The following is a 15,187-nucleotide window of genomic DNA, read 5'->3' as shown; positions in this document are numbered from 1 at the left end:
CGTTGCAACGCGAAACGAATTAATACTTTTGGGAGTTCTGTTGTTGTCGTTATATTTCGTGAAACCTCAAGGATTGCTTATATAAAGTATAAAATACATCTGACTTTGTATCAGGAAGGATGGCCGAGTGGTCTAAGTGGAAGACTTTTTAATCCTGGATTCCAGGGGTCAGTGGTTCGAGCCCTGCTGAGGGTTACCTTTTTTCTTTAAAAAAAAATTATTCTTGATTTTGTACTGGAGCTTTTTAGATCCAATGTTTACAGTTATCAATATAAAGCATTTAATGACACACTGCAAAACATGCCGAAATCTGTCAAAAGGCCCCTTTAACACATGTGTACATGGCTTTCGTTGAGAAGTATACTGGACTATGGCCGCATACGACAGGTGACCGTTAAATCAAAAATAATATAATTTAAATTTTATTAATAATAATGCTTTAATAATGATTTAATTTGCGTTCTATACACTACATTTCTTGTTGATACTAAACATGTATTGCCACATTTTGCACGTCACTTTTAAACATTAACATCAAGGTTGATCATGACATATTATTAACGTTTAATTATTACCTACCTGCATCCTCCGTTTTAGTACTGTTTTAATGTGTTTAAATGATTTACATTCACTTAAAAATATGTATTAATTGTAAAGTATTCTGTCGAGAAAGTCCATCAAATGAAAGAGATATTATATAATATATGCACAATCACTACGTAACAGACATTACAAATTTAAAACAATGTTAAAATAAAAGCACACGTCATAAATAGTTTATATGTTCATATACCGATCGATATCACACATTTATACAATATGATAATAGAAAATTAACCAGTTGCATTCAATAACTTGACCCTCTCACCAATATAACATTCGGGTTAACATTTCGAAACCTAAAATTAAAATACACACATGTACGATAAACTAGTTTAAGCTTCGAAATGTCTTCCATTATTCTTGGTCACTGCCTTTTTCAATTGATTCTCGTTTGTTAGGCTTCTCGTTGGAAGATTTTAGTTTGTCTTGCAGAACCTGAATGTAATCCTCTGCAAAGTGCAGTAGCTGACGCAGTGCAAGCAACGCCAGGATGCTGATGTTGTCATCCAGCTCTATTTCATGATCGTAATTCTTCACGGGAAGTACGTGGTTTCTAGGCAACCCGAACATGCTGGATACTTTGTTCACAGCGTCCTCAATTTTCTTGCTGGTGAACACGCTGGAGAGTGTACTGGCAACATTCTGACACGCCAGGTCGACTTTGGTCAGCATAACAGCTTGCGGAATTCCTGCAAACGTAGATAAAATCAACACAATGTGTTTATAAAAAATGAATAACAAATGAAAGCATTATTAAAGAACAAACGCTAATGGGCCAAGATCAATGTTATTGAGAACAACACTCACATATTACTCCTTGTCATGTCGATGAAGTGAATAAAGATGCAAAACAATATGTATAAATATGTAAAACTTGTTTGCAAGACACAATAGACCAGTATTGGCAAAATAGAATAAAAGATTGTCGTCATTGTGTATTTCGTAGAAGAAAAAATATATATACATTGTATACCAATCATGAGTATGAATTATGGTTATCAAATGGTAAAACGTGTTTTGATATTCAGACATTCCTTAGACTGTAACAAAATACAAGATGGCCCTCAGTCTGCCATCTTAAATCTGATTAACGCTAATATTACGTCACGCACTTCCACGTAAGGTTGTGAGAAACAAAGGGATTCTTGTATACTAGACAATGGCCAGGCGATCATTATTAATTAAATAGGAAAAAAGTATGACACCAACTACTAAGCGTTATGGATATTGAAGCATGAGACGTTTGGTTTGAATCGAACATAGTTTGAATAACAAAATAAATGTTAACCAACATTAATCAAATCAAGCAGCATAGCGACCCACTCCAATGTTGTTTAGGGTGACATTTTTAATTTTTCAGTAAAGAACAGTACCTGATTGCAATATCGTACACATAAATGAAAACGGAAAACTTGCAACCTATAAATGTTTTTATAGTTAAAGTCCAAAGTACTTTATTTACACAGGCATACTATGTACATATCACATGTATTAACCTTTTTGATTCACAAGTCTTTGAAAGTTGCTCATCTTGTCGACCAGTTTCGGTGGAATGTCACCTAGAGTTGTAGCGTCGATTACATACAAAACGCAGTGAATCTTTTCTGTATTCCTCGGCTTATAAACGAACGCAGGGTGATCGGGGCAAAATTGTACGACTGGGTTAAACTGGAAAGCATAAACATAATTTCTAAGCGTATATATTATATCATTATTTTAAAATAATAAATATAGTGTTCCTCTCGCCTCGCGAATATCATTTTTGCTATACGGACGGATATGTACCGTTCATAAAATTGTAAATAAAATTAAATGCTGAATACGAGGGTAACTTAAAGACTTTACTAATAACTGGATTATTAACAAAACTTACAATTCCGTGGAACCCATTTAAAAAGTGTATACAAATGATAAAGTCACGCATTTTTATAAATAAAAACAATCCTTTTAACATATAATTTATTAATTTGAGCAACACTTTCTCAGCAATATTGGCTTAATGTTTGTTGAACTCTATTTTTTATGTTGTTTTTGGTACTGATTTCACAAGTCTCCAGACGATAGCAATAACCAATTTATAGTAGTGCTATTAAACTGTTATATTTATGGCCATTACGTACCTGTATATTTAATTATAAAGTTGATACAATGCAAGTGACCATATGGGCCTTTAAATAAACATTTGGTTTTGAATTGTGAAAAACAGTTGACATATTTAGAAAACAAGATGTGTTTGTGAAACACAATGTCCCCCTATATGATGTTTGACCTTGAAGGATGTCCTTGACCTTGTGAAGGATGACATTGACCTTGACCTTTCACCACTCAAAATGTGCAGCTCCATGAGATACACATGCATGCCAAACATCAAGTTGCTATCTTCAATATTGCAAAAGTATTCATAAAATAAGCGATTTGGGCCACATATATTTGACCTCTGACCTTAAAGGATGACCTTGACCTTGACCTTTCACCACTCAAAATGTGCAACTCCATGAGATGCACATGCATGCCAAATATCAAGTTGCTATCTTCAATATTGCAAAAGTATTTATAAAATAAGCGATTTGGGCCACATATATTTGACCTCTGACCTTGAAGAATGACCTTGACCTTGACCTTTCACCACTTAAAATATGCAACTCCATAAGATACACATGCATGCCATATATGAAGTTGCTATCTTCAATATTGCAAAAGTATTCATAAAATGAGCGATTTTGGCCACAACTATTTGACCTCTGACCTTGAAGGATGACCTTGACCTTTCACCACTCAAAATGTGCAGCTTTATGAGATACACATGCATGCCAAATATAAAGTTGTTATCTTATATATAGCTAAAGTTATTGCAAAATGTTAAAGTTAGCGCAAACAGACCAACAGACCAACAGACAGACAGGGCAAAAACAATATGTCACCCACTACTATAGTGGGGGACATAAAAAACTACTTTCTAAAACCCAATACAGATTTTAGCATATTTGAATAGTTTTGCACTCGCATTTTCATTTACCTGATAATGATCTGGGATGTTTCCATCCAGCAAGTAGTTGAACTCCAGTATGTCTAGACCTTGATTGATCTCTAGACCACGTGTGTCACAGAGCCGGAAATTCAACGTCGCACCAGAACGCATATTGACCGCATAAGGGTTGTACTGCAAACGATGCGCGCAACATTATTGGTTTTAAATATTGACGTTTAGACTACAAATAAAATCTTTGGATGAATTTTGTTTTATTAATATGCAAACTTTTGTCGATAGTCTTCAATATACATAAAATCGATATTATTTCAACACATATTAAGTAATTGTACTTAAACTTAGGACAGAAAATTCTGTAGACGGTGATTGACAGAAACTAGACTACCTTCGGCAAATATTATGTTCAAATGTTGTCAAATGCGCTGTTAAAATAAAAAAAAAATCTAAATTTTGTACATCTAAATTGCGATGTTTCCTAAACATCTTATAAATGCCTGATTCATCGGATTTTTAACTATTGGTAGATAAATCACTGCTTAAAAACTGTCGTATGCAGTCGCAGACGGTACCAAGAATTTTGCTCATGTTTTACACTGATACCGTACCGCAATTGTTATGCCATTAGAAGCGACCCCACATGGTGCATTATGGGAGATACGACCCTTGAATACTGAGTTGACGGTGTTGTAGAAGCTCGACTTGCCCGTCCCCACTGGACCCAGCATCAGGATACGGACATCCGAAAGTCCCAACTCGCAGGAGGGTTTGAACGATACGATGTCCTCGGTAAGCGTCTCAAGGTACTAAAATCATGATAACTTTTTTGAAGACTGTAAATGTATTGAACTGCGAAAATGTTAACTCTGATACGAATCTTCAGCAAGTATTGTTAAATGGGTATGTGATTTAAAAGTAAACAAAATCATTGCAGATTTGATTCGCCATACTTACTTCTTTATTTCATAATATATTTGTTATTTATGTATACATGTACATGTAAACAATGATTTAATAAAGCGTGAAAACCTTTACCTTTTCAGTCCATTCCGGAGTTTTTCTCCAGGGTTGTGTTTGTTTTGGTTGTGACATTTTCCGCTGACCGTCTGTATATAATCAATACAAAATAGGAAAATATTTTGTTTAGTATCAATTTGTATCGAAGTCAATTATAACATTATAAAAATGTTAGTGTTGGAACACGCCTATATGCTCTGAATATACAAATGCGTGTGAAAGTATAACATAAACAGCTTCATTAAATAACGATCGATCAGTACGTAAAATATAGTCTTAAAATCAAATCTTTCGCTATTGAATATGCAAATTTGTATTTTAACAATATATACATTCTTAAACAGAGTAACAGCTTATACCTAATACGCCAGTTTTAATGTTATTGGTTTTGATTATATGCCTGTAAACATTGACACCAACTTTAATTATGATAAGTGGACAGCTATTTGAGTACAGACTAAAGAGCGAATAATGATACATTACGTTTTTTTTTAAATTATTGGACAGTAAAGAAGTGATTCGGGGGATCTAGTTTGCTATCAAATTTGGTCACCTAAATGGTCACCATGCTTCATAATGAAACGATTAAAGCTAGTTGAGTTACAGTGCGAACAAGATTAATTAAGACATTTTGTATCATTCAAGGGCCAATATTGAGAGGTTTTCCTGAAATCTGGCTGTTTTTCGAACTGCTATGGCCACAATTATTATTACCAAGCACGGATCCATTACATGAAATATCCATTGCGTAACACCTTGTCTGAATTGCCGAGTCGATACGGGGTAAGCTTTTCATTCAAAGGAACCTGTTTTAATGGTTTATGTAATTTTTGTTTAAAGTTGTCGAAACAAGATCAACTCTAGCATTTGGAAATTCGTAAAGCAGAAAAAAATGTACAATAAACAATAAAACAAAATTGCATTTTATATCGATTAATATTTAAGACTACGATACATTCCCACACACGCTCTCACAAACACACGCAAGCAACATCACACACACATTATGAGCCAATATTTTTTAGAAAAAGATCTATTTTCATCTAATTTTATAATCAACTACTGTTGTCCAATAAACATTTTGCAATTACACAGTGCAAATGTGCATATTTAACGCAAAAAACCCTATATAATTCGAATTGATGGGTTGCTAAATATATATTTTATAATTATGAGACCGTCGGAAAAAACACATCATTTACAGAATATTCCCGTACCTGTTATGGCGTATACCTCTAGTTCGGTCACTTGCAAGTTGCCATTGTTTATTTTGTCGACAGTAAGGCCTTGGTAGTCGAAGGAATGTACATTCATGCGGCCGTTAAGAGCGAAATAACCACCAGAGCTGTTCACTGTACCAGTGAATGCTTGCAGATCATGTCCGCCACCAAACGTTGGTCCGTATGTAGAATTTCCATACAAACCTAATTGTGTATGCGTATCTTTTATTGGAAACTTGGTTGGTTTATCGCTGCCGGAATACCTTAGTTGAAAGATAAACGCGTTTGCATCTGTTATCCATCCGCTGCTGCTGTTCCAGCTCAAACTTCCATAACCTCCATACACAGATCCTTCTTGGTTGTACAGCACCGTCACAGTGGGCCCCTGATTGTCACACTTCTGGTGGAATGTTGTAGCGTTACACCCGTCCCTGGTTATTTGGTAGAGAAGTGTGAAGATCTTTGGCCCCGTACCAATCCAGGACTCTAGCTGACTCATGTACTTATCTGACAACTGTCCCGCCATTCTCTAAGCTAAAGCAAAACTATATTATAATTACAATCAGAACTTTCATTAGGGACAGTTGATGTAAAAATTTATGTATACGTCTACATGTTCCAGACGTAATTTTGCCTTTTACAACGTCTATATCATATGACAAAATCAGTGACAGAGTCGTTCTCATTTAAAGATGTAAAGCCAGTGGTTTTTGCATTTCATTGATTTAAAAATAACGTAACTTTCAAAATATGTATTGCTGGTGTTTGGTGTTTTTTACTTTAATATGACATAGTACATTTACGTGGAAAGCTAAATAAATAATGGATGTTTTAGTTAAATGTACGTGAGTAAGTTTTATGTATGTATTTAGTTATTTTATGAGTGCTTTATAAAGTTGATGCATCAATTTGGCCGAGAGTTTTTTTTTTTTCTCATTTATTTCTCATATTTCTTTACAATGTAGTTTACATCGATATTTACCAGAAAACGGAATACATAAGAAAGTGTTTGAAAATATGTACCTTTTTGTACTTTAACATGTCAATGTTTAGCGTACGCGTGAATACATTTTAACCAATGTTGACAGTGTCAATGACATATAAAGAAGTTTGTGATTTACAGCAAATCTGTTATCTTTACGAAACATAGAGGTTTTATATTCTAGAACAATTAAATACAAGAAATATTTTACAACATGGTGTGTTTCAATCGAATTGTTGTTTTTGTTTTTCTTTTGAGAAAGTTATTTTTAATTGTTCTGCCATAAAATTTGTATAAATATCATTATTCATGGTTTGTAGAAGGTATGAATCGCCTGAATTGAACCCATTTTGTTGGTATTGTTTATATTTATTTTTAACGCGGGAAATCTCACAATCAATTTATATTCCCGTATTTAGGTATTCAATAAAGTGATGAAAGGTTGGTATGCATTTTGTGTATTTCATTTTAAATATAAAAGAATTTAATAGCATCATTATACAGTTAAATACATCTGAGTGTAGTTTTTTTCAGTGCATCCAAAGAAAGCATTGGTTTTATTAATTTTAATTAATATGTTTTTACTGACCAGAAATGTTTCCATCTTTTTTTATATCATTTGAACGTGTTGGCACTCCCCAAATTAGTGGTCTAATGTTTCAATATGTAAAGACATGTCGATGGTAGACATTTGGGGTCCAAATCGATTTTTTCCAAGTGGTTGAGTCTATATCGGTAAAATTTGTGTTCCATTTGTTTTCAATAATGTCATGGTCCTCGTTTTGCAACTGAATATCGTATGTAAATGTATTAGGGTATTTTGTTTTGAATTACGCTTTTGACAAAGTTTCGTCTGGTTGATTGATATCGAGGTCATTAATGCTTTCTTCAGTTGTATATTTTGCTGGGATTGATGTGATTAAGGTATTGAATTTCATAACGTCGTTGTTATTGATGTCGTAGAGGTATTTAATTTTTCAAAATTATACACCGTTTTATTTCTAAAGTCAAAAAGTTGACAAATGTATTTTATACCTCTGTCATACCAATCGCGATAAAATAATGTTTTTCCGTTGGCGGTTATTGACTTGTTGTTCCATATCATTTTCTTTTTGATGCGTTTTTGTGAATGCTGTGACTTGTATATTGCATTTGCTGCATACCACAATGTAATGACGTCGTGAAGAAAAGTGTTACCTCCGCTTATTTCTGTTATAGTTTTTTCACTGAGTTCACTTTCACAAATTAGTTCGTTTCCATATTTATTTAATCTCAAGTCCTATAAAAGTTTCCAGTTACCACAGTTTTCTGAGTGTAAATATCTTTTTATCAAGCTACTTTTTATTGAAGTTAAGAATTTATAAATGTTTGTAAGTTTTAAACCACCACTTTCATACAAAATGTTTCTTTTAATTTTGCCAAGCTTGTTGTTCCATATAAAGTTAAATATACTGTTTTTTGTATATTATTCAGTATTATGCTAGAAGGGATCAGTAAAACTGAAAATAGGTAGATTAATTTTGGCAACGCAAACGTTTTAATGACATTAATTTTGCCCATTATGGAAAGTTTCCTGTGTTGACATTGTTTTAAACATGTTTTAAACTCATTCAGCTTTGGGATTAAATTATTTTGTACATTCAAATCACTTAGGTTACAAAAGTGATTCCTACAGTTTTTGCTTCTTGCGATGTCCAAATAAAAGGTCTTTAATTGCAGAATTTGGTGTTGGTTTTGTTCAAGGATCCAATTCGTAATATCGCTTATTTCGCGGTATTAAGGTTAAGGCCTGATATCTTTCTAAATTATGTCAGGGTTTCCACTAATGTTTAAAATGATTGCTCGCATTCATTGATGAAAAAAAGTTGTGTCATCGGCGAAGATGGTTTGTTTTATTTCTTTTTTCAATACATGTATCCCTTTCATTTTGCTATTTTTCTCAATATAGATTGACAAAAGTTGCAAGCTTATAAAAAATAATGTGGATGATAATGGGCAGCCTTTTCTGACTCCTTTTTTAATTCCATAACTATCTGAAAGATGCCCGTTGTTTATTATTAGACTTTTTATGTTAGTGCAAAATACTTCGATCCACTGGATGCGATTTGACCCAAAAAACAATTTCTTAAGACATTTAATTATAAATGTATGGTTTAAGCTGTCAAAAGCTTTTTCAAAATCTGCAACAATAACAGTCCAGGTTTTTCTGTTGCATTTAAGTGTTCTATAACATCAAATATCAAACGGACATTTTCTCCAATGTATCGATTTTTCATAAATCCGGTTTGGTCAAAGGATATAGTTTCGGGTAAGCATTGTTTAACTCGGTTTGCTATGGCTTTTGTAGCAAATTTATAGTTTCTATTTAATAAACTTATAAGTCTCCAGTTTGCGAGATAATCTAAATCTTTTCCTTGTTTAGGTAGATTTGTAATAATGCTTTGTTTTTGCAACTCAGTGAGTTGGCCTTTACCAAGAGTTTGGCCGAGAGTTACTGAAAACTCGAGTTCTTGTTTGTAAGAAGAATTGATTGATTGAGTAGTAAGTGAGATTGATATCGAGTAAACCATAGATCGGTAAAACGCCTTAATTATTACAACAGTGAGTGTATACAAACTTGATTCAGCGACTGTGTGAGTGAGTGATGATATTTGAGAGTAAACATTTTAGAGTAACGGGTTAATAATTATACAGACACATTTGTTTGCGTTTAGATTTTTACTCGTATTGTTTGTATTGAATACATTTTTTAGATCTTTGTATAAATGTGAAAGACATTGTGATGCACTAGTGGTTAGATCAATGAAATTTTATCACTTGCCATTAACTTACTACAAAATAACACGTGGTCGGGAAGTATAGGAACAGCGTTCGCAATATATGTTGAAAGATATTTATCGTTTTAAGTATTGCCAAAAGCGATGCGAAACATTCTAAACTTCAAAATCAAAGTTTGTCAAAAATTTAAGACATTAATCGAATGTCTATTATAATATTAAAACATCGATCGCTTGCAAATAGATGATGTTATATGCTCATAACGGTCAGAGATAAGTTTTTATCAGAATAGTTTATTGTTTAGTTTTTTATTATGTCCGTGTTCCATTTTTTTGATAAATGGGAAACATATTGGAACATCAAAACCTATCATTTTGCATCCGCGTAGTTTAGCTCGTTTTCGTTTTACTCCATTTTTAAATAAATCGATATTCTATAAGACTTGTTGATATGCATTTATCATTTATGTATGCCTTTTAATTGTACAAGGGGCATCTACAATACATAAATTGTTTCAAAATCTATTATTCGCCACTTTCTTTCCTAGACCTTGCTTAATTTAAATGACACTTATTTTTGTTTTATAGATGTTTCATATTCTCGTCGTAAGCCTAATACGCTTTAAGTCATTTTCTAAATAATCTGTAATATTTGATAAAAGAAACATTCACGATGTAATACACTTACTATGAATTGCGTACATAAATATATGTATCCCCATTATCTATAAACTTATATTTATTATAAGGAGGTAAAATAAAATTACTTAAGTGTGTTTACCTGATGAACCTCAACCACAACGTTCCAATTTCCTTTTGCTCGCATGCGCACCCAGTAACTGCGTGTACTCAAAACAATCGATAGCTCAAAGTACAACTCGTATCACGCTATCGTTTATCAAATGTCGAATTCATGGGTAGTTAGTCGTTTAAAATAAAAACGTGTGACATTATCATTGAACGAGATAAACACGGCTGGACCAAGTAGATATGAGTTGAATGCATATAAAAGTTGGATTAAAACTTTACTATTGATTATAATAGTGGCATATTATATGATGCTTATAATGCTTTCTACACGTTGAAAGATGGAGGTTTAATGAAAGTTTCTTTACGCAGGTAGCTTTATGTGCGTCACTTAATCCATTTATAAGAAATGTACACACTAAACAAGTTAAAAGGGTTGTAGGAGAATCATTTAAATGCTATTTTCATTTATTGTATAAGAAATATACCATTTCATACACGGAAGCACAGTATGATTGATTGCATAAGGTTATTTTCAATTTTTGAAACATCAATGATATTACAATTAAAACTATCTTTTAGTTCTCGAAACATATTTAATACGGAATTTCACAGCATATTAGTAGAGCAAAACTATGTTCATCTGGGTTACTAAAGAGGTGCTTACTATATTAACATCTGGTAGGGGGATCTGTACTTTCGTTTTCGTACCCATGCACACTTAACTACGTTAGTTTATGTTAAATAAATTTGCAATTCATCTATACGATGCATACTATTATTTGTATTTTTCGTCCGAATGTGCCGCGTTTTCCCCTTGACCGTGCTAGCAAAACTAAACCGATTCCCAATAAATGCTTCATATTATTGTCCCAAGTCGTTTACATGAAAGCATTTTTCGGAAAATATTTAACCTGTGATATTTGATAAACAAAACAATCAAAATAAAACACGCTACAATTAAGACGATTTTACTTATACAGACAGTACTTTGAAAGCGTACATGAACATATTAAACAAACTTTTACATTTCCTTATATCAAATATCAAGACTTTTGTTTACCTGATATACTGCAACTAAGACCAGTTAGTTTCGTTTTTGAACAAATACTCACGCAGTCACTTCCGCTCTGTGTTATAATGCAACACACAATTTCAAAGTACAACTGATATCATGTTATCGTTTATCAAAATCACAGGGAGTAAGTAGTTCAAAATACACGATGTGACAGTATCGTTGAACGGTTAAAACACGAATGGATCAACATAATTTGATGTTATGGTTAAAAAAATTCTACAAACGCATATATTAATTATTACATATTACATTTATAGGATCTAAATAAGGTTAAAAGTACAAATACTTGACCATACAATTCCAATTGCTGTAGATTCATTTGTAAGGCAATTTTAATAGTTTAAAAACATAGATGTATGATAGTGATAATATAACATCAATTGTACTATATATGTTTTTATATTAAGGAAATTGCCTTATCACACGCTGAACAAACTATTGTTTAATTAGTAATAAGTTCATCTTAATCTTAATCTCACTATTCACAACTACGTATGTCAGTATATATATTAAGTTTTATTACAATAGTTGTTTTTATTTTAAACTTTTACTTAATATGTCAAAACAAACTGTAGACTGTTGATATGCATATTACAATTCCAATACCAATACATGTTCGTAAATATATATTGCGTCATTTTTATTATGTGAAAATGACCAATGATGCGCGGTTATTCGTTGATTATCTATTTAAAGCAAAAACAAAAAAGTATTTTATTGCAAAATACATGTAATATCAATGTAAATTATATTTTATTAAATTAGAATGCAATTGCATGATCATGTTATGATTTCATGGATAGTGGCATATTTACAGCTATTTGACATTTAGAATAACATAAAGATAAGTAATTTTTACTTAAGGGGTCTATAACTTAAGTAACATATCGATACACAATAAAAGTAAACACTTAAGTTATATATGCAATCAACCATCACCAATACAAAACGAACAACAAACATTTGTCTACAAAGAAATTAGTATAGTATCTTATTAAATAATCGATGCTAAAAATTCATTTTACTGTATCATTCTTTGTTGCAAGTGCATTTTCAAGTGGTTCTCGTTTGTTCTCATCAGAGAGATTGCACGCCTTCTGTTTGTCCCGAGGAAACTGTAAGTAATCCTCTGCAAAGTAGAGTAGCTGGCGCAGTGCAAGCTAAATCAAAATGCTAATGTTGTCATCTAGCTCCGACTAATTCTGGTAGTTCTTCACCGAAAGTACATGGTTTCTAGGCTACCCGAACATGTTGAATACTTTGTTCATGTGCACATCGTCCTCACTTTTCTTCCTGGTTAACACGTTGGAGAGTGTACTGGCAGAATCCTGACAGGCCAGGCCGAGATTGATGAGCAGAACCGCTTGTGGAATTCCTACATTCGCATTAAACAATCAACACAATTATGCTTTAGTGCGCTTACAGAAAAAGGCTAGAGCGTTTATTGCTACTTCTTCAAAACATAACGTATGAGAAGATCTTAAATATTGAAATAAACATGAAAACATGATTTAAAGAACAAACAGATTGAACCATTTTAAATTTTAACGAGACCAATACTCACATAGTTATCCTAATCATGTTGATAACGTTACTAATGGTTAATGTCAAACAAACTGGCATCAATGTTAAAAGCAATTTGCTTGACAAAATGGCCCAATTGTGGTCAAATAAAACCTAATATGGTCGTCATTGTGTATTTCGTAGAGCAAACTAAATATATATAAATCACAAGTATGTTTCATGTGAGTGACCTATTGTGAAGTTGTGCCATTCCTAAAACTTATCAAAATACAAACAAGCTGCCAGGCTTCTATCTGCAAATACTATGCTGCGCAGTTTCAAACAGTTTAATGTGAAATATAAGGAAAAGTGTATACTACACTCCTGCCCATAACCGATTTAATCACCAAAATATTATGCACACTACAACGCATTATAAATGTGACACATGAGCCATTTTTTCTGAAAATTGATTGTGTGGAATAACACAAATCATTAATAATAACTGACAATGTTGATTTCTCAATTTAATAACACTACTTGCTGACTATGTAAATTTCTCAATTAAATAACACTACTTGATTGCAATACCGTACCAAGAAATGAAATGGAAAATGCGTTAATTGTTTATAAACAAACGCAGGCTTATCGGGGCAAAATTTTACGACTGGAATAAACTATAAAGAATATAAATTTTTATTATACGTGTTCATCCAATCATTAAGACGCATTTTTCTTTCCAAACACTCAAATAACACTGTTATATCCGCGTCATTCGAAATATGGTCTTATGGCATATGGGACCAGCGTAGCTCGAGCCCAGCATCCGCATTTTCGCAACGTTTTCCTCTATAAAAAAACACACACATGGTCTCATGGTATATTTTAAGTATCCTCTTCGGTATACATATCGTGACATGATTGCGCGGATTCGCATGCTGGGTGGTGCTACACTGACCGCCTATTGCAATTGACACATTTTCGCATGACGCGGGTCTTTAAAAATCTAAATGCGTCTTGTAAATTGAGCATCAAACTACGGTGTTTTCCGATTTAAACACTGTGTTATTTGGAGCAAACTGGCAAATGCCGGTAGCCTATTCCTGCTGGCAGAAACGATTTTCAGAAAAACAGACCGCGTTCGTCATGAATGTGTGGCTAGATAATTAAACGATTTCCCTTCTATCAGGTACACTATACTATTTCGGTGGTTTTGGTTTACAATACAAAACAAATGACATTTATCGAAGGTTGTAATTAATGTCTTTCCAAAAAATTAGTATAATTCGATATATTAAAAGCATTTCTGTATAATGTAAAATTTTATATTTGTCGATGTAGCTATGTTTATTATACAATAGTATACAATTATCTAAGGATGTAACATTTTATATTTGTCAATGTAGCTACTCATGCTTATTTATACTTGAACCTAGATATTTTACACGTGCATTGCTATAATTCCACACATCTGTACACTGTTTTTATGCCACCGATATATATTTAAATATATAGCGTGCGGTGCTTATAATATATACCGAACGTTTGTGCTAAACATGCAGATATATGCAATCTGTAAATTAGATTTACTCTATAATACCACATCACCTATGTTGTTATCTAACTACTCTCGTAAACATTTTTTTAACCAAATACTACATTCCCATTAGAGTTACACGCTCATAATTTTGATAACTTAGTATAAACACATCCGGTAGTTAGTCTAGTTCATCTTTTTTTCGGAGCTAGATAAACTGACGGCCGGATACAGACGAAATTAAAATATGAGATTTTCATTCCAAATGTTGATTACTTCTAACAAGCCTTTCTTTATTTAGTAAAAAATGTGAGTACCCGTTAGTCGATCTAAGTATATTTCGTTTTTCGTATATTTAGATCGACAAGGAGACGGATGTTCAAAATAACCTGTTAACCTGTTTTAATTTAGCAGATTTACCCTACGTTTTCGTGTGCGTTTCCTTATAGAGCATATATCTCTTAATATTAACACATATTTTTGTAACTGCAATAACCATATTTAGTTATTATTGTTATTAAAGTTATCTACGCTTAATAAGTATGACAACGTACACAGACGGGCAAACCCACACGTACGGACGCACAAACACATACACGTACGCGCAACCACATAGCGCGCATGCCCAAAACTCACACGTTCGCGTGCACGAAAAGTTAAACCAGCATACGCACACACTCAAACGAATACACTCACACACACATGCGCGCATGCACACACACGAAAGCGCACTCACG

At 33.0% G+C, this 15,187-nt stretch overlaps 1 protein-coding gene across 3 annotated transcripts in view; it reads right to left on the bottom strand.

The window, feature by feature from the left end:
- Window positions 1-406: 406 nt before the first annotated feature.
- Window positions 407-15,187, bottom strand: part of LOC127832111 (interferon-induced protein 44-like) — a 33,100-nt gene continuing 18,319 nt past the window's right edge. Inside the window, exons 2-8 of one of the 3 annotated variants that reach the window (XM_052357346.1) lie at window positions 5,824-6,360; window positions 4,625-4,695; window positions 4,198-4,395; window positions 3,620-3,763; window positions 2,100-2,271; window positions 950-1,292; window positions 407-906 (exon numbers count right to left, since the gene is read on the bottom strand). In XM_052357346.1, the coding sequence (XP_052213306.1) occupies window positions 958-1,292; window positions 2,100-2,271; window positions 3,620-3,763; window positions 4,198-4,395; window positions 4,625-4,695; window positions 5,824-6,352 (1,449 nt within the window). In that variant the 5' untranslated portion in view covers window positions 6,353-6,360 and the 3' untranslated portion in view covers window positions 407-906; window positions 950-957. Of the gene's footprint in view, window positions 1,293-2,099; window positions 2,272-3,619; window positions 3,764-4,197; window positions 4,396-4,624; window positions 4,696-5,823; window positions 6,361-10,366; window positions 10,474-15,187 lie in introns of those variants that run through there. The other 2 variants (XM_052357345.1, XM_052357344.1) reach the window with 2 other exon arrangements.

The sequence above is a fragment of the Dreissena polymorpha genome, chromosome 5 (genome assembly GCF_020536995.1).
Source record: "Dreissena polymorpha isolate Duluth1 chromosome 5, UMN_Dpol_1.0, whole genome shotgun sequence".
Taxonomy (NCBI): domain Eukaryota; kingdom Metazoa; phylum Mollusca; class Bivalvia; order Myida; family Dreissenidae; genus Dreissena; species Dreissena polymorpha.
This window is presented reverse-complemented; position numbering and strand designations above follow the sequence as displayed.